Raw genomic sequence first — 27,980 nt, forward strand, 5'->3', positions numbered from 1 at the left:
TATATGTTGATCGTTCGCGTTATAGCGATGGAGTCTAGGCATCCTCTTTTGTCCATTCTTTATTTCACCGGCGGATTGTATGGTTAGTCACGCATAAAGTGGTGGTTTCGTTGGATTTTAAAATATCATTGATTACGTGGGTAAGGCTGGAGACGAGATATAGCTCATATAGCCAAAGGAGCATAGTTGATTAAGGTAACTAGGTAGAAGCTCACCCTAACGGTGGCATAACATATTCACTTTCTTCCTTGCTATAAGCATTACGAAGCTCCCTCCCCAATCATAGCTCAGTTTTCGAAGCATTGTTTGTAGGAGCAGATAGAGGTGGTCCCTCCGGTGTGACGTACGCCTTGCTCATGCCGCCGTCTACCACCATCTCGTGGCCGTTCACAAAGCCAGCTTCATCAGAGGCTAAGAACAATACAGCTTGAGCTTGTTCTATAGCCTCACCAAACCTTCCAGACGGGAAATGGATCTCGCGTCGCATTCGCTTGGGTACATCGTCTCCGAGCCAATCTTGTAGTAGCGGCGTGTTCAAGGGCGCCGGGCACAAGCTGTTGAAGCGGAAACCTTCACGGGCGTGTACGATAGCTAACTCGCGCGTCAGAGCTAGTACGGCTCCCTTGGACGCAGTGTACGCCAGCTGCGGGGTCGCAGAGCCGACGAGAGCGACGACGGACGCGGTGTTTATGATGCTGCCCTTCGTCTTCTTGTTGCGCCGCAGAGAGAGCACTGCGTGCTTGCATCCGTACCACACGCCCTTCACATTGATCGACATGGTAAGATCCCATATCTCCTCAGGCGTGCCGACCGCGTCGTCGTCTCGGGCGTGCATGATACCTGCGTTGTTGAAAATGACGTCGAGCCCGCCCCACGCGTCCAAAGCTTCCACCGTTGCCTTTACATCGTCTTCCTTGGACACGTCGCAGATCTGGGAAGGGGGGGTTAGACGTCTATGTTAATCTACGATGCTGAAACTACCGCTACGTTGCGGTTTGCATTATAGTGTGGTAGCGACGACATACTCTTGTTTCCACTCGGCCGGCTTGCGGTACTAGCTGCAAGACTTTGGCTTTGGCTTTCTCCAATGCCGGGCCAGAAATATCGACTATTAGAACATTGGCACCTTCTTTGGCAAAGAGGATCGATGTTTCGAGACCAATTCCGCTATGCAGATAATTTCCGTTAGTCCTCTAGCCTATGACCTGTATGTAAGATAGGAATTACATACCCAGCACCTCCTGTGATTATGGCATTCTTGCCAGCAAGACGACCCTTGTTCTCAGATGCCATATTTTTCTTTTTCCACCACCCGACTTATCTTGATTTTTTAATAGGGGGGGGCTCGTTTAAACGGCGAAGAGGAGTTTATTGAGCAGGATACGAGATGTAATTAATCCTGGTACAGTTTATAGTACCGAGAGGAGGGCTGGAGGGATGACTCGATGTCGAAGACAGAATCGAATCGATCCGCTTCGAATATTTGACAAAAGTCTATCAGCTATCCCGAAAGACGCCAATATTAAAGACTGATAGTTATCACTAGGCCGATAGTCCACTAACTACCTCCTAATACTCGTGCTCCATGTATCCATTGTTGACCTATCGGTCCGGACTAATTTTGGAGGGGCACTCAGTAACAATAACCCCTCTCCTTCCGACAACGGCGGCATGTTAGTGATAAGACTACATAGTCTTATCACGAACTGCCCAGCATAAACCTTGGAAGTTACTTACCCAGTTATCTATAATAAAGGTACCTCGTTACGTATATAATATTGTTCATGTGAGGTACCCTACCTGCCTACTTACCTGGGTCCTGGGCCACTCGCTACAAACACACAGCATCAGGGGTGCTTACTATATAGTTTGAAGGTTGTGATCGGCATCCATTTTGATATAATCTCATAATACATAGTCCAAGTCCACTTCGTTCGTTTTTTTTATGCCTTATATTGACACTAAATGTACATAGAACTCTTAAGGGCTAAACCGGGTCTGTTAGTACAGCCTGTACAGCTTGACGTGGGTTTGACTGATTGGATAATAGTCACGGGGGCTTTTTAGACGATAAATAAAAAGAAATAGAACGGAGCTGATTCCGACTGATGAGATATCGGTAAAGTCATAGCTTACATAGGTAGGTAGGTAGCTCGCTTCGACCTTTCTATCTTAATACTATTACTTTTAAGTTGAGAGAACTTCTTACTTCCTCCGGCATATGTAGCAAGAAATCGGGAGTTAGGTTACTCCTGGTAGAATACCTGTGGAATCTGAAGCTTACTGATACTAATGATACAGTGCGTCCTCATGCTGGTTTTATTAAGTCCGGGTCTGGGTCTGGGTAGTAGTCCGCCGGAAACCGTTTGGATATGGCACGGATATGTCACTTGCATCATATCCTAAGAAAGGCGGAAGCCATTGAAGATCACATCTGTTTCCGCCAGATCCCGCAGAAGTATCGAAGGAGATGATCGCAAGTAAGGCATATTGAACATGGTACTCCACACCGATACGTCTATGTTTTCCGGAAAGATGTTGGTGAATTCTCGGTTCATGATTCGTGGGGAGCTTCCGCAATTGGTATATCTTGTTACTTTCAAGCGGTGAGTTGATGACTACCTACCTATGTAACACTTGTCCATTCCGTCGGGTCGGGTTCGTTATTGATGATATTGAGTCATCATGCCGATAATAGAATGAACCACGCGGCAGGGTAGGAATGTCGGGAAATGCATAATGCAATCCAAGGCCAAGGATATCGCAGCTGCCAGTCAGCATTGGTTGTGAGGGTCGACCTGGTATAGGTGATAGGTGATATTGCACTATCCTTTAAGTATACCGAAGGGATGACTATAGGACATCTAGGACATCTAAAGCTAATTGTTGGTAGCAATTTATTGCTTTGCATGATCTAGGTTAGATCGTCGAGTCCTATTATATGTATATGTTAACATACTATTGGTCTTGAAAGAGGATCGCTCGAGGAAGGGCGGGAGTCTGAATAGTTTCGGGCATACATCAAATGTCAGCTGACAGACATATCCAAAAACATACTTGAATAAGTATAAGACTAAAATCACGCAACGGAAGCTTCATAAAACTCACTCTATTGGGTTGAATTTTATGAATTTACGACGGTAAGATGGAAAATAGCGGGTGGTTATAGACGGGTATCTTACTCGGATAATAGCCCTAAAGTATGAGAGAGCCTCACATAAGTTAAACCGGTGTAACGTCATCGTCGTGTATGTACTACCGTAAAAGATGATCACGATGTAAAATGAATCTGCAGGTTGGGTGTAATGCACGAGGGAGAATTGTTTATAATCCGTAGTAAAAATATGATATATGATATTAATATAGGGTACTAAGGTACTTATTACGTAGCTACATAATGGAAATACCCGTCTTACAGGGATTTCTTATCCGATGTTTTTTTAAATCTTAAAGCTTGTAATACCATTTGAAGCATTGAAGCTTATCTTTTACCAATCAAATTAAACACTCGATATATATTTCGGTATCGGCAAGGTACCTACCTCCTACGTAGAGTTGAAAGTTGGATCGATCTTTACTTGACGCATTGCATTCTTCAGCCTTACGAGGTACCTAATCAATGTTCCATACAGGTAGGTACATAACTTGTTTCTGAATCTGTTCCGAATATTTCTTACCCCTCCATTTGGTGTTACCTCTTACATCTCTCACCGTCCATATACATATTCAAGTACCTATCTATATCTACCTATCTATATATACTTTACCTTACCTTGTTACTAACTTATATTTATATCTATTCTATCGCAGACTTGGTTGAATTCTGAATCAATTCCTCTTGTATGCAGAGAACAATTCTTCATTCTCCTTCTACCTTTTTATTAATTACGACCTAACCCAGAATTATTACTCTCCTATACTCTTCCTTAACATGTCTCAACCACCCCGCGTTACAGTTGAGAACCTCCCAGACCTCCTTAAGGATGATACCAAGGTAAAATTGGCAGGAGTAGACGTCGATGGAATGCTACGAGGGAAGATCGTGTCCAAGAAGAAGTTCCTCTCCATAGCCAAAGAAGGTTTCGGGTTTTGTAGTGTCATCTTCGGTTGGGATATGCACGATAGGACCTATGGAAAAGAACTCAAGATTAGCAACAAGCAGAATGGTTATCGCGACTTGATAGCCGTGCCCGATCTAAATAGCTTCCGGCGCATTCCCTGGGAAGACAACGTTCCTTTCTTCCTAGTTAGCTTCTTCGATGACGACGCAACTCCTGTATGCGCCGATCCACGCGGGCTGCTTAGAACTACCGTAGAAAAGCTCGAAAAGAAGGGTTACAATGCCATGGCAGGAGGTTAGTTACGCTCCCCTTCGACATTAAACACCCCTCTGTTTTTCCCTCTATTTCTCATCCCCATACAAATTCCAAGTATTATAAATACCAATCATTATATAGCCGAAATCGAGTTTTTCCAATTCAAGATACCTTCTTCGAATTCCTCCACCACAGACTCGCCCTCTCCCTCCGTCGCTTCGTTTCTTAACAGCAACCCGCCACACGCGCTGCCCCCCCTAACCGAGGGTATGTTCGGATATAGCATTACGCGGCCGACGCTCAATAAGTCTTACTATCACGGGGTATACGATGCGTGTGCCAAGTTTAGGTGCGACTTAGAAGGTTGGCATACCGAAAGCGGACCTGGGGTCTACGAGGCGGCATTGGAATTTGGACAAATCTCAGAGACGGCTGATCGGGCATCCCTCTTCAAGTATGTCGTTAGGTCAGTTGCGAGCGAATACGGAATTACACCATGTTTCATGGCGAAACCTCAGCACGGTCTGCCAGGGAACAGCGGGCATACCCATGTGTCTGTCGTAGATAAGGACGGCAAGAACCTATTCTTCCGCGAGGAGAAGGATGAGAATCCAAAGTACCCTGACATTGCCCATCTCAGCGATCTCGGGAGGCATTTTCTTGCTGGCATCCTGGATGGCTTACCTGATATAATGCCGATGCTTGCGCCTACCATAAATAGCTATAAGCGGTTGGTTGAGAATTTCTGGGCCCCCGTGACCGTCTCGTGGGGCCTGGAACACCGTGCTGCATCTGTCAGACTCATCGCGCCTCCTACTTCTAAGCCTGGGGCAACGCGATTCGAGGTTCGTGTACCAGGTGCCGATGCGAACCCTTACTTTGTCATGTCGGCTATCCTAGCTCTCGGCTGGCGCGGTGTGGAGAAGAAACTCGAGATCCCGATTCCTCCTCTCGGCAAGGGTCAGGATGTGGGGGACCTGTCCGATCAGGGTACTCGCCTCGCGAGAAACTTAAGGGAAGCTACTGATAGGTTTATGAGCCAAAATAGCATCGCTCGCGAAGTTTTCGGTGACGACTTTGTAGATCACTTTGGAGGTACGAGGGAAAACGAGATACGACTTTGGGATGAGGCAGTAACGGATTGGGAACTGAAACGATATATTGAGACGGTATGAGGTATGGGACATGGCTCTTGTTTTGGATTGGATGCATGATGATATCCTGTATAATAGCCGTTAAACTAACCTGCTAGTCCTATTCTTACGCTGCAAAGTAAATTTAAATCCTTTCCTAAAAGAGTGTTTGGCCTGTAAATATGCTTAATGGTCTTTGTCCTGGGTAGTCAGGATTTCCCGAGATTCCTTCCTGTGATTTCTTATATTAAATTCGAAATCAAAATGCGAGCCATACCAGCGTGCTTCCTTTGTGAGATATAATCGAAAGGGAAGTGATAAATTTTCAACCAAAGGTACGAAATATATCTCCAGGCGTGAGATTTGTCTGAGTAGAGCGGGGCTTGGCTGACGAATATTACTATTCTTATAGGTACTTGGAGACTATGAAAAATCGTCTTATAAAGTAATAAGCGTCACATTGGGGGAATCAAAAGGGGGAAAGGTTCCCCAAATACTCGGGTTATTTAGTTAGTGCAGTCTTAGATATGGAATGATATATGTATAAAGACCCCGCTTGATAGAATACGAAATATATTATTTTACTCACATAGAGCCTATATGGTGGGTTGGTCATATATTTACACAGAAAACTAATCTGACAATGTCAAAAATATCATCGGACACGAAAGCGATTAGTTCTTCTGATATCTCGTCAGTTGACATATATCCAGAGTTAACAATCCAAGGTCCTCTTTCAAGAAGAGGTCATGGCCCAGGGTTACTCCTCCTGGTCGACGCGGAGCTTGATCTTCGTAAACACGAGAAGACTTTAGACCCGCCACCTTTGTATAAATGGGCTGAAGAAGGCTTTGCCGTTGCGCAATTAAGAGTTACAAAATCTGATAAAAAATTGCTACACGATGGAATACGCTCGGCACTCTCAAAGTTACTCGCGTTGCCGTCTTGCGATCAAATTGAGAAGATTGGAATCATCAGTGAGAAAACAGAAGATATAAACTTATGTGTAAATGAATAATGATTCAGCTGACTGCGCAACGAATAAAAGCTTACATGCCTATCTTGGAATCTGTCGTACTGGAAACAATCGAGGCCAATCCCGAAATTTGTACCGTCGTCTGTTATGGTGCATTACATACTGGTGTCACTGCTAGCAAGTTACCGTTACTAACACATGTGCCTGGACCTCTTACGAAAGCCCAAGAGGATGGTAGTAAAGAAGGTAGTAACGAAAAGAAGTATCACTACGATAGTGCAAAATCCTTCTTTGCGATCCCCGCACATGAAAACTATCATGCTACTTCAGCCTCGGTGGCCCACACGCGATCGCTCTCTTTTCTCAAGCCGCTTGTTGGCGCCCCCTATTTCGACCTTGAGAAAGTATGGGACGAGCATACGTACTGGGAATTCCAAGCGCGATCGGTCGAGGAGACGATGGCGACCATGGTTGAAGAACCCTACGTGAACCACGTGCCAACGCTCACAGGCGGTGTTGGACGACAGGCCCTGACTGAATTTTACAGGGACAACTTCATCTTCAGCAATCCGCCTGACACACAGCTTGAGCTCGTAAGTCGGACCGTGGGAATTGATCGCGTGGTCGACGAGTTCCTATTCAAGGCGACACACGACCGTGTAATAAACTGGCTGTAAGTGTCCACCGTAGTGTTTCTCCTAACGTAAAAAGTGTGAGGCGGCCTAATCATATACGTTTGCGTATTTGTAGCATCCCCGGTATCCCAGCAACCGGGCGATTTATCAGTATTCCGTTCACGAGCGTGGTAAACATACGCGGCGATCGTCTCTACCACGAGCACATCAGCTGGGATCAAGCAACGCTTCTCAGACAGCTTGGCTTGCTTCCAGAGTATCTTCCATTCCCATATCCAATTGCGTCGGATTCAAGGGCATCTACTACTACGAGCTTCGAATATCGTCTCCCCGTTGCCGGAATTGAGAGCGCACATAAATTAGCGGATGAGAGCTCTGTGGATTCGAATGTGATGCTTCAGTATAAATACAGGGAAAAGATGTGAGGTCTACTATCAAACAAACTTAGTACCTCTATGCGTCTTATTAGTCTGTACTTGACACCCGAAGCATGTTGGGAGTTGTTTACAGATATTCCGTACATTCTTATTCCTTTAGCTAACACAGTATTCTTACTGTAACCAGTAATGCATATAAATTTCTATTAATAGGTTGCGCACGGTTATAGAACCGGCTTTATGTAAATATCCATCCAATGCCTAGAGCCCAAAAGCTCTCGCCAAGAAGATCTCCAGGTTTCAAACCAAGGCTCCGACGTTGGGATCGATGCTGCTTTCCAATATTTTAGGTAACTTGAGGAATTAATCAAATCTTTCAATTCTATGTATGACCTCAAGAGACTTTCACGATAGTAATGCAGATGGTGAACTCCTAATCTAACCCTCGCTATTTGCTCAGGTAGCAAAGAGGTATCTTAGGCAAGCATTGGACGGACCAACGTTTTCTTCGTAACAATCTTATCGAAAGATTTGCTTGCTGAACCACACTCTCGTAGGGCGAGACCAGGCTTCGGGCCATAGGTTGCGAAATGAGCTCAGGCAAGGAAGGACTATTAAGTCCAACCTCCAACTACGAGCAAGAGCAGTTCCGCCGTTCCTATGATGCTCGTTCTTCATTCGACTCTGATCTCGATGCAACAGAGTTCCTTCAATCCGACCCCCTCACATCCTCTAAACCATCCACCGCGGCTTTCTCTACCCAGCCTCGCAACCGCTGGTTGAGGAAACCATGCGGCTGTTTCGCCGGCCGTTCGACTAGATGTATCATTGGTTGTTTAACTATTTTCGCTCTAATATGGCTAGCACTTAGCGCAGGCGGCTTCTTCGCATTTAAGAAATATAAACAATCACCTCCGGATGGCCTCTCGCCACCATGGTACCCGACTCCAAAGGGCGGTGCAGCAAAAAGCTGGGCCTCGGCTTATCAAAAAGCCAGCGAGATGGTTGCCAAGATGACATTACCGGAGAAAGTAAACGTGACGACTGGGACCGGATGGAAGATGGGCCCAGCCGTAGGAAACACGGGTCCGGCAGTTCACGTAGGGTTCCCTGCTCTAGCACTTCAGGATGGTCCGCTAGGTATTCGGTTTGCCGATAACGCCACAGCTTTTCCTGCCGGCGTGACTGTCGGTGCGACTTGGAATAAAGAGCTGATGTACCAATGGGGAAACGCCCATGCGATAGAAGCTAGAAAGAAGGGAATCAATGTTATTTTAGGTCCTTGTATCGGTCCATTGGGCCGCATGCCAGCAGGTGGACGGAACTGGGAAGGGTTCGGTGCGGATCCTTATCTCCAGGGCATCGCAGCAGCCCAGTCGATCAAGGGAATTCAAGATGAGGGTGTCATGGCGACTATTAAACATTTCGTCGCAAACGAACAGGAGCACTTCCGCCAGCCATGGGAATGGGGACTCCCAAACGCTCTTAGTACGAACATCGACGATCGGACAATGCACGAGCTTTACCTATGGCCGTTTGGAAATGCTGTCAAGGCCGGCGTTGCAAGCGTCATGTGCAGCTACAACATGATTAACAATTCGTATGCGTGCGGCAACTCGAAGCTACTTAATGGTTTATTAAGAGACGAGATGGGTTTTCAAGGATTCGTAATGAGCGATTGGTTAGCACAGAGAAGCGGCGTTGCCAGCGCACTCGCAGGCCTCGACATGACGATGCCCGGTGACGGGCTATTCTGGGAGGATGGTAAATCGCTCTGGGGTTCCGAGCTTACGAGATCCATCCTCAACGGTTCGGTTCCTCTCGATAGGTTAAACGACATGGTTACCAGGATTGTTGCGGCATGGTACCAACTAGGTCAGGACGACAAGACCAAGTTTGACCGTAAGGGGCCCAACTTCTCGTCGTGGACAGACGAGCCAGAAGGTACCTTTGCACCCGGAAGCCCTACCGAGCAAGAGAAAGTTCCAGTTAATCAGTACGTTAACGTCATGGGTGATCATGCCTCTATTGCACGACAGATTGCAGCAGAAGGAACTGTCTTACTTAAAAACGAAGGACTACTCCCTCTTCCCTATAACTCTAGCACTAACTCGAATGAAACGATCCGACGCGACAGTCTATTTCAGATTGCAATATTTGGCGAGGATGCTGGTGCTGGTGACGGTCCTAATCACTGTCCAGATCGCGGTTGTAATCAGGGCACCTTAGCTTCAGGCTGGGGCTCTGGTTCTGTTGAATTTCCCTACCTAGTCACTCCCGTCGAGGCACTAACTAAGAAATGGGAAGATGACGAGAGCGTCAAGGTTTCGACATATCTAACGAATAAGCCACCATTCGAAAAACAGCCAGATATTCTACAAGATGCTCAGCTATGTATCGTCTTCGCAAACGCTGACTCGGGCGAAGGGTTTAAGGCATGGGAGGGTGTTAAAGGTGATCGACCCGATCTATTTCTGCAGAAGGGCGGCGATGATCTGATCACTCAGGTTGCCCGAGGGTGCCACGGCGGCACCGGCGATGTCCTTGTCGTTATTCACACAGTTGGCCCTGTCCTGATGGAAAAATGGATTGACCTACCCAATATCAAAGCGGTCCTCCTCGCAAACTTACCAGGCCAGGAGAGTGGTAATGCCCTAGCCGATGTCATATTTGGAGATGTCAACCCTAGCGGAAAGCTACCTTGGACTATCGGCAAGTCCTTAGATGATTACGGTGAAGGTGCTAAAATCATGTACCTACCCAACAGCGTCGTGCCGCAGCAGGACTTTAAAGAGGGTTTATATGTCGACTACCGCTATTTCGACAAGTACGAGATACAGCCGCGGTTCGAGTTCGGTTTCGGTTTAAGCTACACTACATTCGAGTTCTCTGATTGCATCGTCACTGGGCTAAAGGAGAAGAGCGTCCTCCCCGCACCGCGACCCAAGGATTTTGCAATTCCTCCAGAATACGATGCTACTATTCCTAACGAGGAGGAGGCGCTCTTTCCTAAAGATTTTCGAAAGCTTGAAAAATACGTTTACCCTTATCTCGATACTATCGATGATATAGTATCAAATCCTTACCCCTATCCCGACGGCTACGACGTAAAGCAACCTGCCTCCGGCGCTGGAGGAGACGAAGGTGGAAACCCTGACCTTTGGGATATCTACGTTACCGTTTCTGCAAAGGTTACGAACACTGGCGGTAAAGCAGGCCAGGTCGTGCCGCAGCTATACCTTGGATATCCCCAAAGCGATCTTCCAGTTGACTTCCCGATCAAGGTGCTGCGCGGATTTGATAAGTTTTTGCTGGACCAGGGGGGAAGTAGGACAATCACATTTAATCTAACCAGGCGAGATCTAAGTTACTGGGACGTCAATGTACAAAATTGGGCCATGGTTGTCGAGGGTGAATATCGATTTATGGTTGGTCGAAGTTCCAAAGATTTACCCGTTTCGGGAACTTGGTAGTCGTAGCATGTGTATATCAACTTGGTCGTTATTTAATAAGATATGAAAAAATGTTATGATAATGTTAATTTTGAGCTTTGGATTAAGGAGTGGTGGGAGGGTGTTTACTTTAGGATTATCGAGATGATTAACCCAGAGTAGTAGAGTTGCGTGTAAGGAATTAAGATACCTTAGTATATATGAGGTAGGTAACTGATATAAGCTATTATTCGTTTCCTACACTCCAAACATGAAGAATATACAAGAAAAAATATGCATAGTACGGGATATTTACATAAAAGTTACGTAGGTCATAAATGTTCTACATTCGTTGACGTCATCAGAACTGAGATTCAAGAGTATACAACATAGTCATCTTCTTACCGTCTCGACTTGAAAATTGAATTTGAAGCTAGACCATAAAATACTAAAATATAGCTAACTAGAATCACCTTTGTTTCAAAATGCCTGTAGATTACCAAGGTACGAAAGTTCCAACATGTTATGCTACTTGCAGTATCGGACATAAAGACTCCCACACGCTTCCCTTGAAGTTCAAGGCAATAGCGGATGCCGGATTCGACGCCATCGAACTATCTATGCCAGATATCTTGGCTTATGGTAAGATGCTCTATGGTCAGGAACTAGATCCTAAAGACTACGACGCACTAGTTGAGATTGGAAAGGCTATCAAAACGCAGGTGGAAGAGCATAACCTCAAGATTTTGATGCTACAGCCTTTTGCCAACTTCGAAGGCTGGCCGAAGGGTAGCGACGCAAGGAAAGACGCGTTTGAGCGTGCCGAAGGTTGGATGCGTATCATGGAGGCTGTGGGCACGGATATGTTGCAAGTAGGATCATCCGACGCGCCTGGGATATTGTCGTCCATTGATGACTTGGCCGGCGACTTGGCCGAGCTGGCGGATATGTGCGCCGCCAAAGGGCAGCGCATCGCGTATGAGAACTGGTGCTGGGCTACGCACGCTCCGAGCTGGAAAGACGTATGGCGTATCGTCGAGAAGGCCGACCGGCCGAATCTCGGTCTATGTTTAGATACTTTTCAGAGCGGTGGCGGCGAGTGGGCAGACCCGACTACAAAGTCCGGATTAGTTGAGGATATCTCACGGGAGGATCTCGAAACCAAGTGGAAGCAGAGCCTAGCCGAACTAAGCAGGACAGTCCCGCCCGAGAAAATCTACCTCTTACAGATTTCGGATGCCTATAAGATGGAACCCCCGATAGAAGCGAAGGCCAACAAGGAGGGGTTACGACCAAGGGGCCAGTGGAGCCATGATTACCGGCCGTTACCTTACGATGGGGGCTATCTCCCTGTCGAAGACTTTCTAAAGGCTGTACTTGGGACTGGGTTCAGAGGCTGGTTATCTATCGAAGTGTTTGATGGCAAGGGACCGGAGAAGTACTCTGATATGCTTGAATTTAGCAAGAAGGCCATATCTTCGCTTTCGAAGCTATTAGAGACATAGGTGCAGTTGAACTTCAATAGGGGTATTGCATCAAGTGTCGGAGTCATGACGACCTAGGTTGGTTTGGATCTTTCCAAACTCTTCACCATAATGATAATAATATAGTACCGTCGAAGAGCAGAATTTTCTTCGTTACAATTCCAAGTTGTTATTACAGTTTATGTTCCTATTCTTGACTATGGGTCACTGTGCATTTGAAGAGGTTTAGGACTGAAGCTTGCCTAGGTAGCCGACCTCGTGGATGCAATAACTAAAACTATTAAACAAATTCGCCGTGGTGAATTCTTGTGTCATGTCGCAGTATTAAAGTTGTCTCAATAGTTCCCTGTCTAACTCAGAGCCCTACGACGCCACACAACGTCATCAACTGTATCGTTAATTAGAGATGCACTAGCTTTATTAACACTCATCATAGAGGATTTGCGCTAGATGTATTAGATTTCCGTAATATGATCTACTAAACACCCAACCTCAAGTTGAATAAGAAAAAGGATGACCTCTCATCGTTTATGTGAAGATGACCCAGTCGCAATCCAACATCTCCCAGTTAAAAGATTTCTTGTCTTATTTAGTAACCGTTAAAGGTGACCTTTCAAATATCACCGCTCCGCCCTTCACTCTTTCACCCAAGTCAGTGGTGGAGATACCGACCTCTTGGGCTGAGCGTCATGATTTATTCATGCAGCCAGCGCGAGAAAAGGACCCTGCGCGACGCTCTCTTTTAGTGCTTAAGAACTTCCTCTGTAGTCTTAAGCGCCAGGTCTATACAGCGACCGCTTCTGAAGAGTGCTCTAATGATAACTGCGGCGATGACAGTGTCAAGAAACCCCTCAATGCGTTTTTGGGAGAACTCTTTCTAGGGACTTTCGAAGGGGATGACGGAAGCACAACGAGATTGATATGTGAACAGGTATCACATCATCCACCAGTGACGGCCTGCTGCTTATATAACGAAGTTAACGGCATCTCATCTTTGGGCTACGTAGCACAAGAGATAACTTTTAATCCCGCTTCGGGTGTTCGGGTGAAGCAAATTGGGCACGCAATCATCCGTGATGAAGGCCACGGCGAAAGTCACTTAATGACTCTGCCGACCATAGTGATAAAGGGGCTAGTAGTCGGGCGGCCGTACCCTGAACTAGAAGGCACTTGTTACATATCGTCAAGCTCGGGATATCTCACAACTATTGATTTCCAAAGTAAAAGCCTGCTAGGATCTGGAAAGAAGAACAGTGTACATGCCGAGATATCTAATGTTCGGGACGGGGGCAGGGTGATGTTCAAGGTCACTGGTCAATGGAACGACCGACTTACGATCGTAGATGGTACGAATGGGAAACAAATCGATGATTTTCATGTCGACGACGTGTCCCTCACGGAGATTCAAATCAAACCCCTTAAAGAACAAAGCTCATGGGAATCGAGAAAAGCATGGGGCAAAGTGGCAGAAGGAATCGGTGCCGGGAGTATGCATGTCGTTGGCGACGAGAAGAGTACGATTGAAAATGCACAGCGTGAGATGCGTGCAGCCGAGGAAAGCGTTGGCGTCGAATGGCCAAGACTATTCTTCCAGAATTCGGACGACTACAACCAGGAGTTTGCTCTTTTAGCTAAGATTATTCCAGATCCGACGGCCAGGAGCCTTAACCAAGAGCGGACGGCTGGGGTATGGAAGTTCATCGGGGTCGGCGCTGCTGAGGCCCTGCTCTCAGATGGGATCTTTCACAGGTCGTTGGCGCCAACGGGACAAACGGAATACTGTTGATTTCATAATCAGAGTAATACTACGATGCACTATATATAGACTTGTAATTCAAGATTTCTACTTTGCGATGGGAGTTTAAAGGTTGTTCATGCTAGTGTAGTACTATGTCACCAACTATGCAGTTATTCGCTGTATGTTTCGTGCGATGATATCGGAATGGGAGAAGTAACATGAAAATATAGTCTTAAACTATTGGTCGGCTCTGTGTTACTGAGGGGAAAGGCACAGATATCGTAGGAATGTCTTGGTGGGGAATTCTTGTCTCAACGCCTCCCTTCGCAAAGTTATAAGTTAGATACCTCTGAACAAGACTAACGCATACCTCATAGCATGTTAGGTATCGATAATAGCGCTTGGACTGTGATATGTCGACTGTTATCTGGTAAGCACAGGGGTCGGAAATTGAACATGTAAGGCACATCACATCATTCTAGTGATCGACGTCAGGCATAAAATCGGAAGTAGACGCCAAGAGTTTTCACCGCCGAAGAATTACTTTACTCTCTGTTGCCGGGTTAATACTCTGGCATATCATACATATAGATTTCGTCTACGATGTTTGCATTTTGATTACTAGGTACTTACTTGTTTACATGCGTACCTGTTGTCTAGCCTCGGATATATTGGCTTTACGTAGCTAGTTGTTCCACAGCTTATCGTTACAAAGGTCTGGACGAATATTGGACGGTGACGCTAGGGAGCCCTTAAAAGGCGTGCTAGCTAGGATTCCCGCAATGATGGGATCGTGCTGCCTCATTAAATTGGACACGAGGTCTAGTAAGGGATCGTTGCCTTGGGTTACCTATTCAGAATAGTAGGAATAACAAATTACATAGTATGATAAGAGTACCTATGTAAAAACTAGCTTCATATAAGCTTGGTATGTAGTCATATTACACATTACTATTTACTATTTATTATGTCAATAGGGTTGTAGTTTTTATATAGCTTAGCTATCCCCAGGTATATAGTATAGTACCTCTTATATATAGTTATGCAAGTTGATAGCCCCCAAGTTACGGATCGCTTCATGCCGTGCCACCATCCCCCCCTGGTCTCTCCATCTCTCAATCAAGATCTTGCCCCCATCGGTTAAAGCGAGAGGCGCGTCACCTACCTAAACAAGTAACTTAATCCATAAGAGATTGGGGATTCGTGCGCGGCGCGGGGGTGATTTATGCCTTAGGTATGTATAAGTTCGTTTGTATCTGTCTACACGTTGAGCTTTATGTTATCACTGCCTACCTTCACTTATCGTCGTTTGCCTGTCAGGAGGTTAAGATAATAGTAGGCAGTAGAAGCAGTAGTTGGTAGTCGACAGCCATGAAGTCCTCAGCTACCAGCGTGTTGGCGCTTGCTTCTCTGGTAAGCGGTTCTAGAATAGCTTGCAGAGATACAAACACAACAACTTCGGCGACGGCAACGGCAACGGCCAGTCCCACAGAACCGTGCGCCATTGTGAGCGCCTCGTGGGCTGCCCAGATTAGTGCTACTCCCACACCTACCATTGAGGCGTCAATCGCATATGAGTGTCTCAATTCGGTCCCAATTGATAAGGATGCCGCCCTCAAATTCATCAATGAGCTAGAGCCATATGTCGAGTGGCAGTCCGACACCGCCTTTAAGAAAAATCCCCCAGCCGACTATTCTTATCCTCCCACGGACCTTTGGGCGACGATAGCTGATGTGAAGGCTGGTATCACTGCAGACAAATACCCTAACGAATATGCCTGGCAATCAGACCTGTACAACAGACTCTTCGGACCGGCACACGACGGTCACTTTGTAGTTTACCCAGATGCCTTGTCCAGTGCTCTTGAGTGGCAGAGGCCATTCGCTTTGGTGTCGGTCAGTGAGGAGGGCCCTGACGGATCTGCGCCGGTAATCAAAGTGTACGACGATGTTGTTTCTGGCGTAGAGACGGCGTCTGCGGTGAAGCTCATCAACGGAGTAGATGCTGCCACTTATATCGGGGATTGGATCAACCAGGCTTCTGGTAATCAGGATGCCGACGCTGCCTACAACTCCATGTTCTTCGAGAAAGCATTCGTAGCTGAGAATAATAACCGAGGGTATTTCCAGACGGGAGGTCGCGTAAGGTATAGTTTATGAAAACGACTTAGCTGTATCTTAAAATCAAGTTAACGATTGTTTAGATATATCTATCCCGGCAACATTACCTCATTCACATTCGAGAATGGAACGGTGCTCGACCTACCGAACTTAGCGAGGTTGAAGAATTCCTGGGCTGGTGTTGTTGATGGCCCATCATTCTTTAAGACCTTCTGCGCCGGTGCAACTCTTCAAGCCCTGGCCGCCTCGACGACATCTACTACTACTTCGTCCGCGACAGCGACACCCGCGGCTACGAGCGCAGTCCCCATCGTAGGATACCCTGACCCTGTTATTGTTGCTGGTGATTCTTCTATTTCGGGTTATTTCATTGATCAACCTGGCTTTGAAGATGTAGCAGTTCTCGTCATGCTCTCTTTTTCGCCTGAAGACCCTGTTGAGTTCCAGCGCGTCGCCCAGGATTTCTACGTAGCTGCAGCGGAAGCAGGCAAGAAGAAGCTCGTCGTCGACGTACAGGCTAACGGCGGTGGTTATATTTTCCTCGGATACGATGGTTTCCGCCAGCTATTCCCGGATATAGTTCAGGAGGGATTGGGACGATGGCGACAACACCCCGGGTTTGCGGCTATCTCTACAGTGTTTTCTGATATATCTGCCGACTTCGACCCGAATACTGCCCCTGCCGACATTATTAATGCATACGAGTCCGTTTTCAACTGGCGATATGACCTCAACATCACAGACGGAAACTTCACGTCTTACGAAGACAAATTTGCACCACAAGAGTTTGGCGGCGATACTTACACGGACTTGATGCAGTGGAACTTCAACGACCCCCTAAGTACGAGTAACGGTACCTTCGGCTTCGGCACTGATATCACGGGCTACCGTAGCCGTCAGAACTTTACGCGCCCGTTCGGTGGGCCCGAGAACATTGTACTCCTACTCGATGGGTACTGCGCGTCAACATGCACTTTATTCGCCGAATTCCTTAGGTCTAATGCGGGTGTGAAGAGTATAGCCATGGGAGGACGGCCGACCAAGAAAGGTCTTATTCAGGGAGTCGGTGGAGTAAAGGGATCGCAGAGCTACGGCTTCGAAGACGTTTATTCGCAGGCCCTCACGGCCCGACAATATACGAATGATTCGACCATCCTCGAGACGCTAGACAAGTATACGACGTACGTCATCGAACGCAGTACAGCAGCTAGCCTCAACGTCAAAGACCAGATCCTCCGTGGCAATCTTGAAGATGGTATTCCCGCACAATTCGTCGTCGAGGAATCTGACTGCCGGCTTTGGTGGACAGCGCCTATGGTTACCGATATTACCGAGCAATGGAAAGCGGCTGCAACGGCAGCTTTCAAAGGTGGCAAGTGTGCTTATGGTGCTATCGACTCTTCGACAAACATAACCACGGCTAAGAGGACAACATCTGCTCATGCTCCTACCCCCTTTGGCAAGCCGAAATTCACCGTTCCGACAAAAATAGGGACTTCAGTCCCGCTTCTTAAGCGGGACGTTGGGCAGAAGAGCGCCATCTTCATGGCCAATCAGTTTATGAAAGTGGTAGACTAGAAATTTCTGTCGCGGCTATTACGATATAATATCACACCTTTCATTATTACTGCTGACCCCACACTTGGATGTAATGTAGGCTAGTTGACTAGGTAAATAATGGTTTAGGGTGTGTCTGAGGTAGGATATGGAACTTTATAATATAACCTAGTAAAGCACGAAAGTACATACACACACACACACACACAAACATACACATGTAATACCCGATGAGTGTGACATATCTGTACTGATCATATGTTAGAAAGGACACGGACTACATACTTTACACGGACACGTATATACCTAAGATATACGAATCGTATGTAGCCACTAGCTCACCTTGCCTTCAGACCACAAACTCAGGAGGGAAGAAGTTCCTTATTTCCCGGCTCTAACTCCCGTATCTTTAAGTCTACCGACAGTTTCTTCCGTTGTGCGATTCGCTTGTGCCGCAGAAGGAAGACTGTCCGTAGAAGACCAACCAATAAACTCGAGTCCTTTGCGCTGTGACAGTAGAAGGATACGAGGATAGGTGAGTGATGAATATGTTCACCATCACCAACACCAACATCTTCTCCCTGATGACCCCAACATCATGCCAGGATCTGCAGGCGTCATATTCTTCCAAGGAAATACTTGCAGCTTAACGCAATGAAGTGGGGGTTACTTGAGCATACTCACGGATCTAATTACGATTCTCGGCCGACGGCGCCGGCGCTCCTCTTAGCCCATCCCTTTTGCTTAGGCATTTGTTAATCCCTTTCCCCCGTCGTCCTCCAGTATAAGTCTTGGAAGGAAATCCCTACTTCTGTTTTCGGTCTCGCCTGCATCGATCCGCCCCATCAAGCCCACGATCTTGTTGTGCTAGGATGGTGGACATGATGCTTACGGGTGCGGTTATGGTTACACTACTCTTCCCTTCCCGCAGCTAGTCGTAGATCCTTAGGGCTTCCAAGGGTGGGAGTCTTGCGTAAAAGAGGTTGCAGAGTTACTATGTAATAATATCATTACATACATGTAGATAATACTTTTGGATGAGTGGCTGCTTGATAACTGCTTGTGGGTTAGATCTCGTCTAAAGCACTCCCATGTCGCACATTTAACAACGATAATAAGTTCGATTTGTTGTACATTACCTCCTAACCTAGCTTATTACTTGCCTACATACACATATCTTATGAACTCAACACCCCACCCCCAAAAACGGTCAACTTGAAGCACGAGGCTAAAATCAGCCCTACATCTACAAGCGTTAGTTTCAACTCATCAATATACATAGGAACACGCAGACGTCAGTATCATCCACGTGGCCATACGGTCACATGAAGCACATGCGCGTTCTATATACGACAATGTTACAGTTAATATCGTCTCGCATCAAGGGCTTGGTCTCTACATCCAACATCTACCTCTAACTTAGCCACCAGCTCAAGTAGACATGATATCCTAGGGGTTTATTGTAAAGTGACTATATAAAAATGTGAATATGAATCATCACGATTTCTTTCTGGAACAAAACCCTATCAGGGGTCCATCGCCGTCGGTTATGTATGTATCTAACCGAACTAAGATATATATGCTTGAAAATACTGGGGCACTTAATGCCAGGGTCGATACATTAGACGAGTCGATGTCAAAAATGCCAGTCACCGCTATCCACCGATGGACATCATAAGGTTGCATTAGGGGGTCGTTTGGCCATGGTAAGCCCCCGAATCTACGGCGCTTACTGGTTGAAGTCCCTGCAGGGACAAGGGCACAGAACCACCGCTGCATGTGCGCTTCAAGAAAAAAAAAGTCTAGAAGACGAGAAAATCACCTTGCAGTTACAATGCGGTTACAATGCGGTTACAATACCTCTACGTACGGTCACGTCTAACGAGATGAGTTGGACGTCCGATGCCACAACACACTCTTCATGTCATATGGTGGCCCTCTCAACTATACACTACATACATCATCGTTCACGCGGATAACAGGTAGGGGCCGAACTGTCAGTATCGCAGGATGCGCTTCGACCCGGCATGTCCCGCTCTCGAGCCAGTAGGAATCGGACCGTTCTAGCCTATCCACATACCGTTCTTCCCCAGAGTGGGCTCTTTCTGCAAAGCACGCACTGCAAATGCAACTTGGACTGCAGCATTTGTTGCACCTCTTAATATTATCCTGTCGCAGGTGGGATCCATCAGCTACCTTCATGTACGTTCCAGGATTCCACTATGTAGGCGGGCCTGTCCAGGTTCAGGTTCAGGTTCAGGTTCAGTTTCTATGTACGTTGTTTACCTTATGTATACTTGGTGCAGCGACTTGCGGCTTTTGAAATACTTAATCGAATAAAGATGGGGGTTACAGAGATCTGACCACCTGAGAGTCCCAAGCCTTAGCCGACGTGGTTCGGCTCGCAAGACGCCTTCGGGGTGCAAAGGCAGGACTTGCCGAGGACCGGCGACCGATGTGTTGGCTCAGCGTGCCGATAGATGTAATTATGCCGTCGTTCACTGGACGTTTTAGTTTAATGTGTAATTCAGTACAAATGCTGACGAGCAGTGTCTCTAAACGGTAGACCAGCTGTGCTGGAACCCCAACGCAGAACTGTGGTAGAAGCGGTGGATCCACCGGCATTTGCACCGTCTGAGACGATATCCCGAAGAGAAGAGAGCAACGCGCGCAATGAGATATCAAGACGGCAGGTTCGCTCTCATACATAATAGAAGGCATTATTCGAGCACGACGAGTGAAGAAGAAAGGAGTTAACTATCTAAGAATTAAGTTGACAAAAACCTTGGATATGAGTCGTTCATCGAGAAAGGAGGAGGTGGGGGAGACGAGCCAACACGAGGTAGGCGAAGAGAATTTCCGGTTTACTTACTTTTAAATAACCCAAAGCTTCAGGGCGGACGCTCTATAGAGGACAGCAGCGATTCTAGTTTGGATACTGATGCTGTAGACCCAAGACTAAAACAAATGCCATATATTGAGGCTTTTGGTCACCGCTATCATGCCTCTGGCAAAATCTTTCTACCTTTCGACAAGAACGAACTAGAGAGGATGGAAATCCAACATAAGCTATACAGGCACTGCTTGGACGGAGCCTTGACTTCCACGCGGCTACCACTACATACAACCCAAATACTAGACCTAGGTACCGGAACCGGTGTCTGGGCTATAGAAATGGCGGCCCGTTACCCCCAAGCCCAGATAACTGGAGTAGACGTCTACCCTATACAGAGAAGGGGCGGAATACCGCCGAACGTCAAGTTCGAGATCTACGACGCAGAAGATCCGTGGAGTTACCCGGATAACACGTTCGACTTCATCCACGCACGGAGCATGGCCGGCGGTGTGCGGAATTGGCCGGCGCTATTTCGCCAGGTATACAACAAGCTGAAACCGGGAGGGCTTTTCGAGATGACGGAGATCGCCCTTAATATTTTCGACTTTGACGGCAAGTTCGCAGAGGCGGAGATGTGCCCCGAGTTCCTACAGATTTGTCGAGACTTATACAAAGAGGTCGATATGGATTTTAACCCGTCACCGCTCGTCCCTGACTGGCTGGTCGAGATCGATTTTGAGAAGGTAGTCCAGCGGAGCGAGATACTTCCACTTGGGAGCTGGGCCCAAGACGAGAAAATGAAGACACGCCAGAATTTAGTGAACAAGATAACAAACGAAGACTATTGTGCGTGTGCCTTTTATCTATTTGTCATTCCCTTTTACCCAATTCGCAAACTTTAGTCCAGGTTTCAAGTCCCGCACACAATCGAATCATCTTAACCTTCTTATAGGCACATTAGACAACCATTGTGGCTTGCTGTTCCACAAAGGTGGATGGACAAAAGCCGAATATGACGCTCGAATGCCCCCGTTTTGGCAAGAAATCTACTCTGGAGAAATAAGACCGTACATAAGAGCGTAAGATGCCCCCTCCCCTTCATGATTTCTAATCGACTAGTACTGACAGGTCCTAGCGTATTCACCACTGCGAGAAAGCCTCGGGAAGAGGGGCCATCATGACGCTATACAAGAGTTTTCCTAGTCGTCTTCAACATTATTGGTTACGATGATAATAATATTCAGAAATATTTTCAGCAAGAAGGATCATATATCGTGGGGTCATGTTTTACTGCTTCCGTGTCTGAATAATCAAGCGAACCTACAAGTGCTTTTACCTCCTAATGTTAAGGGGTTAGCTACTACGGCTTACCTACACTAAGAGTTTCGGGGCCGGAAAACTAAAACTGGTACTCGATTCTCATAGTCGAGTAGGAAACTGTCATATTCCACCTGTCATTTTATTACCACCGCTTAGTAAGTGTACCATCAGATATTTAGGGGTGTGTGTGTGTGTGTAAAAATAAAGCGCCAGTTCAGAATAAGCCGCAATCTCTCAAGGTCAAAGCGGAGGAAGGACGACTCGAACTGCCTCAATATTATCCACGTTTAAGGGGGGTATTAGCCACTCTGCGTACGCAATGAAACACCTGCCTATTCAATACTCGGCTCACGTCTCACCGCAGGATTCACATCATGTACATACATCCCTAACACATACATATCTACCTACCTACCTACCTACCTACCTACACAGATCTGCATACTATCACCAACAGCGTGTGAATCCAAGGGTTTTCAAACCCCGACTCGTTTGTACGCACAAATAAGGAACGAACCTGCAGCCTAACCCACTAATTAGCCTGCTTATCCTACACGTCGCCAGTTCCCCGTGAATTCTCCGGTATAGCTTGCCGGTCCCTTTGTAATACTCGCGCAGTGAACACACTGTTTTGTATATAGAGAAGGTGCAGGCGACTATGGAAGCCAGTCGTTTTCTCTTTTGTTACCTATTTCCTACCCTAAGGTTACCCTCTCCATAAAACCGAGTGCCCAACTACATACTCGACGTAACTTACCTACCTACCTTGTATCAGGCTATCTCATGCCGGCGGCCTATGGTCATAAGATGAGTCGCATACTGCACTTTGTCGAGATGATATGCACAATCGGAAGAATATTAGGGCTTAAGGCGTAGTCCGGCAGTGCAATGCGGCATTTATCGAATGATAGCCTCCTAAGGGTTCTTTCGGGCTCTTCGGCCATGGCATCGAAGGTGTGTACCGTGACCACTTGGCGGACGAATGAATGGACGACACAACCGTGAGAGACAAGTAGTTCGCTGCTTTTTTCTTAAGGGGACCTGGTTTGCGAGAGGCTGGATGACGACCAATCGGCTTACATGCCTAGGTCCTCATAATATTCCTGAGATCATCAACGCACGTCATACAAAAAAAAAAAAAAAAAAAATCCCGTGGGTTTCACAATCACTATATTCGATCTCATGTGCATACGATGGGCAGAGGAAATATATTATATTCTACGCCAAAGCTACCGGGTCGTTTCATAAATTAAGACATGTAAGCCATTACGCAGCTGTGTTATATATGTACCGTAATTAGTGCATGGTATAAATACCTTTCCGAGGCATAAGAGTCGCTTGAGGTAGTGAGCGACGACCTCTTTTATGTTAATTATATTTTAATATCATATACTTTAGGTATTTAGGCAGACATCTTGACGATTTTAAGTCTGCCAAAAAAAAAAAGCTCTACAATTTAAGAACATGACAGGAATAGGTAGTTCACGATTCTAAATATATCCAACTTTACTATCCTCTCGATATAGTGTTTTTCTATAGATATGTTGCATAGACTAGATCATCTGCAAGGGGTGCAGGAAAGGTTTTTACAGTGTGCCGAGAATTAGCCAATGTATCTAAATAAATGCACAAGAACCAACACACCCCACGGAACTCAAGCCGGCATATACCTATGTCAAAATGGTTCATGTTGGTTTGGGGTGCATCCATTAGCGAGTATATTCTTCCACTATGACCCCCTCCTTGATCGTAAGAATGTATACGACACTAGAGACGAAATCTATGGCTGGGGTCGTAGTTAACTTGTATTACTTATGGGAAAATGGACCAGATCCTCAACCTGCGTGTGGTATGTTTGAATACTGGTTTACTGATATATATGTTTATACTAATTTGTATTGGCCTTTGAAAGAATTGCTGACATCTTATGAGCCAGTAAGAATATATTACAATTTCTACGAACTATATGTAGTAGATGGGGTCAGTAGCCTACATGGTAACAAAACATATGACTTATGTAGACACATCGTGTCATGTTGGCTTTTTAGAAGTTAACTAATGGGATGGGATTAACTTACCACTTCGTAGGTATGTATTTGTATTTTCTTTTTTTCACGATATTCGTCTATCGATAGATGTTGAGGTCAGCGTTTATATCATTGTCTACAGCAACAGTACTACTGATATACATTTCAACTGTAAGTCTTCTACTATGCCCTTGTCCCATTGGTTACCTTTTTAACCTTAAAGTCGGTAGACCATCTCTATGTATATGTTGTGTTGAAGTCGAATTTCAGGAGATGGTTAACTCCGGAGCGCTTCACCGAACGTTCTACGCGGCCTAGCGAACAAGGAGCTAATTAACGTAGTCCACTCGAATGAGATTTCGCACCTAGTACGATCAACTTCGAGTCCAATCGCATGCGCCGGCTTCCCTTTCTTCTTCCCTCTCCCTCTTCTCTCGTTCCCACCTTCACCTTTACTCTCACGTTCGTAAGTATCCTCCAAGATAATCTTCTGCGACTCGACTACGAATCTATCGCTGTCGATAACGTGGTGTTTCCAGTGCGTCCACTCGCAGTCAGGGCCGATGGTCAATCGCAGCCGTGCTTCGGTGGCGCGGCCGCCTGGTGGCGGGATCCCGTGAGCCGACCGCAGCCATTCTGCTACCACCGTGTCATCGCCACATTCGGCGAATAGCGGGCTCATTTCTAAAGTTGGGTCGTCCCGGTGTAGCAGCGATACGAAGTACGCACGCTGCCGGTCAGATGATAACCGTGATAGTACCAGGGGTAGAGATATAATGCGTTTTATATCATTGCCATTTCCGCCCCACGAACGTCGCGGAACCAGTGGATTTGGATCACCCACGTACAACCAACCGCGTAGCCGTGACAGGTGCTCATCCACGAAGGCAGCCTCAAGCGCCGCCTTCAGCGTATGTGAAAGTAGACGCAAGCCGGCCCAAAGTTCTGGCAGGTCCTCGCTGTGGACGAGTGTACGCATTACCTGCGTCCATATTTCCAGGGGTAGCGGCGGACAGCGAGAGATAGTGATGATAAGAGGTACAGGAGTAGGAGTACCCGTGGCCGTCCTGGTTTTCCGGGGCAAGTTCATACGTTTCAGCATTGTGGAATATCTGGAATTTGATATGAAGAACCAGACGTTATCCGTATGAATTGTGTAGATTAATTGCAGCTTGAAAGACGCTGATAAAAGAAGCTGATAGATAACGCGAGTCAGATCTCCGGTTCCCCCGAATTGGCCCGTAGGCCTCTCGGAACTCGCCCCGTGTTCAATCAAGCTTGAAATACTTAAAAACAACCTAGATTATTGTTTAACTTTGATTCTTAAAGTTGAGCTAGTTACCTAGGTACCTCTAGGTAATGTATATGATTCACGTCCGAAGTTGAACTTCTTTTTGACTAGATAAGATCCCGTCGGCCGACGAGATGCGAATTACCCTTTGTTATATTATCGCGCAATTACATATCAGGATGTTATCTATTTAACTAAGGCATATGTAGTACTATGGACATATGATATGTCCGAAATATGAGCCACGGGGAATCTGACATGAACGGGGTGTAAATGTGGCTTATCTTATTACTACATTCCAATGGACCCACGCTGCGCCTTTGTAATTGTCGAATTGCTGACATGGTTAAATAGTTCTAATACATACGTCCATGCCCTTTACTTTATCCTTTGGTAAGCCATTAAGAGCCTTTGTAGGTACCTAGGTATTGCAGTGATTACTTGCAGGTATCTGATATTAAAGGTCTTATAAAGTTCTTCTTGAGCGGATTGAGCAAGTCTACGATTTGAAGATAAAATAGTCAGAATAATCAGAACTGTCCACTATCAAGCCACACACTTTTTATTTAAGGGACGGTTAGTAAAGGAGTGGTAGGGCGAACCGATAATTTATCAATCCTCAAAAATGTAACAACAAACCCAGTAAGCCTCGAGTTTTGGTTGTATCGCAGGCCAGAATGCGGCCAATGAGCTGGCATGCTATGTGATTTATGAAGATCCTCATGACAGCGCTTATCGACCTGCGGCATTAGGGCTGTATTGTTAAAAAGGCTATCGGGGGATTATATAGAGATATATTTATATATGTTTATCTGCTAGTGAAATTGTAAACTCGAATTTGATATTATTTATGTAAGAACCGTACTGGAATAATGTACCTAAGGCATCTCTGGGTTGGGTTAGGTACCTATTTAAAGTATCTATGTATCTATGTATCTATTGTATGGAGCTGTATGGACCTTGGAAATGGGCACACATTTAAGTACCCAGATACATGCTTTTAGAAGAGTGGCGTTTCAGCTTGCCGTATTCCCAAGCATGTGAATAAAGTATGCATATGGGAACCAATTCTTAAACATCATTCCGAGCTATGAAACAGTATTAACAGAATATATCACTCTTAATAAATACTAAGAATGAAGTATTATCATAATAAGAAACCTGTAATCATGTCGTACCTCCACGATGCGAAATTGACTACGAAATTGATTAAATGTGGATATTTTGCAGGTAAAAAGGTACTTGCCTAAATTTAGCGCCGATATAGCGTTGCAAGATCCCCAAGTGGTCCATGAGCCCGCTGTCCCGCTAACGCCACAGCAGATAAGTACTAACCCACCAACTTCCCCTTTCGCGGCAAGAATTGAGGAGGAGATTGAGGCTTGTGATTAGGTACTCTTCCAATCTGACTGACTTCATTTCTGCCAAGGTTTAAAGGCAACTTGGGAGGTACGATTGAGTTTAGGTAGGCCTAAGTGGTACCTAAGTTTACTACCTAAATCTTTCAAGATTAGCTACAATTTACAATTTACAATTTACAATTACCTCCTCACCTTTACCTCTTCCGCATTCCATCTTCCGACAACAAGACGTGTGTACCTAATAAGATATTTTTTTTTTCACTTCACAACGCGCGACGTCCTTTCAGTTTTCGACTCTTCTTAATCTGTGTCCTTCTTCAATCAGCATATTCAATTCCGATCCCGCCGACCCTCCAATCAATCGATAAAGCACACCCTACCTGCACTGCAACGTTTTAGGCGCATCACATCATCAACTCGAGTTGCCCCTTTCTTGTTTTGTTTTCTTGGATCGCACCACGTTTCTTCTACAACTATACCGCGTTACCAGTCCTGCGATAAAGTCAAGATGCCGTCGCTCTGTGGATTGGGAGGATCAAAGACAGTACAGCGTAAGCTGGTTCTTTTGTAAGTCTGGCCATTTTTGATTCTTGGTTGTCTCTATTGCGTGCCTGTATTATGCGCCGAAACTTTATTGTGAGTCTACAAACACTAATAGTTCTTAATAGGGGAGACGGTGCTTGCGGAAAGACATCTTTACTGAACGTCTTCACGCGAGGATATTTCCCGACAGTTTATGAGCCTACGGTCTTCGAAAACTACGTTCACGGTACGTCTAATATTTCCAACATTCCTAGCGCATACATACAAGGATCAGAGATGACATGATAATATAATCGGTACACTTTTGCGTGGGCTTTTACTAATCAGATGTTAGATATTTTTGTGGATAACGTGCACATCGAATTATCATTATGGGATACAGCCGGCCAAGAAGAATTCGACCGATTACGAAGTCTCTCTTACGACAACACAGACGTAGTTGTGCTCTGTTTCAGCGTCGATAGTAAAGACTCGCTAGAAAACGTGGAGAGCAAATGGGTTGGCGAGATTCAGGAGAACTGTCCTGGTGTGAAGCTGGTCTTAGTGGCCCTCAAATGCGATCTGCGAGAGAACAACGAAGAAGAAGACGATGCTGCTGCGAGCGGAACAGACGGTCCCCAAAGAGAAAAGAAGCCCATGATCGACTATAACCAAGGCTTGGATGTTGCGCGGCGCATTAAGGCTATGCGCTACCTCGAGTGCTCAGCCATGAGGAATCGAGGCGTCAACGAGGCATTCACCGAGGCTGCTCGAGTGGCTTTGAGCGTCAAACCAAGCGGCGAGGGCGATTCAAAATGTGCTGTCATGTAAGATCAGTACGAACCCGTGCCCACC

At 46.1% G+C, this 27,980-nt stretch overlaps 10 protein-coding genes across 10 annotated transcripts; 8 read left to right on the top strand and 2 right to left on the bottom strand.

Annotated features, from left to right (window-relative positions):
- Positions 1–280: 280 nt before the first annotated feature.
- On the bottom strand, positions 281–1,293 carry GL218_08044 (Levodione reductase; the record flags this gene model as incomplete). The annotated part of the gene is made up of 3 exons (XM_033584833.1): positions 281–931; positions 1,026–1,167; positions 1,232–1,293. 3 exons carry the CDS (start codon positions 1,291–1,293, stop codon positions 281–283), a joined length of 855 nt encoding a protein of 284 aa, XP_033441049.1.
- A 2,638-nt stretch (positions 1,294–3,931) lies between these two features.
- Positions 3,932–5,491, top strand: GL218_08045 (Type-1 glutamine synthetase 2; the record flags this gene model as incomplete). Its single annotated transcript, XM_033584834.1, has 2 exons — positions 3,932–4,355; positions 4,458–5,491. 2 exons carry the CDS (start codon positions 3,932–3,934, stop codon positions 5,489–5,491), a joined length of 1,458 nt encoding a protein of 485 aa, XP_033441050.1.
- Positions 5,492–6,092: 601 nt separating this feature from the next.
- GL218_08046 (carboxymethylenebutenolidase) lies at positions 6,093–7,485 on the top strand (the record flags this gene model as incomplete). The annotated part of the gene is made up of 3 exons (XM_033584835.1): positions 6,093–6,426; positions 6,498–7,098; positions 7,176–7,485. 3 exons carry the CDS (start codon positions 6,093–6,095, stop codon positions 7,483–7,485), a joined length of 1,245 nt encoding a protein of 414 aa, XP_033441051.1.
- A 542-nt stretch (positions 7,486–8,027) lies between these two features.
- GL218_08047 (putative beta-glucosidase E) lies at positions 8,028–10,910 on the top strand (the record flags this gene model as incomplete). The annotated part of the gene is made up of 1 exon (XM_033584836.1): positions 8,028–10,910. One exon carries the CDS (start codon positions 8,028–8,030, stop codon positions 10,908–10,910), a length of 2,883 nt encoding a protein of 960 aa, XP_033441052.1.
- Positions 10,911–11,353: 443 nt separating this feature from the next.
- On the top strand, positions 11,354–12,373 carry GL218_08048 (3-dehydroshikimate dehydratase; the record flags this gene model as incomplete). Its single annotated transcript, XM_033584837.1, has 1 exon — positions 11,354–12,373. One exon carries the CDS (start codon positions 11,354–11,356, stop codon positions 12,371–12,373), a length of 1,020 nt encoding a protein of 339 aa, XP_033441053.1.
- Positions 12,374–12,890: 517 nt separating this feature from the next.
- Positions 12,891–14,138, top strand: GL218_08049 (Protein kes1; the record flags this gene model as incomplete). The annotated part of the gene is made up of 1 exon (XM_033584838.1): positions 12,891–14,138. One exon carries the CDS (start codon positions 12,891–12,893, stop codon positions 14,136–14,138), a length of 1,248 nt encoding a protein of 415 aa, XP_033441054.1.
- A 1,323-nt stretch (positions 14,139–15,461) lies between these two features.
- Positions 15,462–17,789, top strand: GL218_08050 (uncharacterized protein; the record flags this gene model as incomplete). The annotated part of the gene is made up of 2 exons (XM_033584839.1): positions 15,462–16,237; positions 16,295–17,789. The coding sequence occupies 2 exons, from the start codon at positions 15,462–15,464 to the stop codon at positions 17,787–17,789; spliced, it is 2,271 nt and encodes a 756-aa protein (XP_033440917.1).
- Positions 17,790–20,559: 2,770 nt separating this feature from the next.
- GL218_08051 (putative umta methyltransferase family protein) lies at positions 20,560–21,506 on the top strand (the record flags this gene model as incomplete). The annotated part of the gene is made up of 2 exons (XM_033584840.1): positions 20,560–20,610; positions 20,664–21,506. The coding sequence occupies 2 exons, from the start codon at positions 20,560–20,562 to the stop codon at positions 21,504–21,506; spliced, it is 894 nt and encodes a 297-aa protein (XP_033440916.1).
- A 2,722-nt stretch (positions 21,507–24,228) lies between these two features.
- Positions 24,229–25,053, bottom strand: GL218_08052 (uncharacterized protein; the record flags this gene model as incomplete). Its single annotated transcript, XM_033584841.1, has 1 exon — positions 24,229–25,053. The coding sequence occupies one exon, from the start codon at positions 25,051–25,053 to the stop codon at positions 24,229–24,231; it is 825 nt and encodes a 274-aa protein (XP_033440915.1).
- A 2,058-nt stretch (positions 25,054–27,111) lies between these two features.
- On the top strand, positions 27,112–27,956 carry GL218_08053 (GTP-binding protein RHO3; the record flags this gene model as incomplete). Its single annotated transcript, XM_033584842.1, has 3 exons — positions 27,112–27,170; positions 27,272–27,372; positions 27,481–27,956. The coding sequence occupies 3 exons, from the start codon at positions 27,112–27,114 to the stop codon at positions 27,954–27,956; spliced, it is 636 nt and encodes a 211-aa protein (XP_033440914.1).
- Positions 27,957–27,980: the final 24 nt, after the last annotated feature.

This window comes from Daldinia childiae (genome assembly GCF_008694065.1).
Source record: "Daldinia childiae strain JS-1345 chromosome Unknown Scaffold11, whole genome shotgun sequence".
Taxonomy (NCBI): Eukaryota; Fungi; Ascomycota; class Sordariomycetes; order Xylariales; family Hypoxylaceae; genus Daldinia; species Daldinia childiae.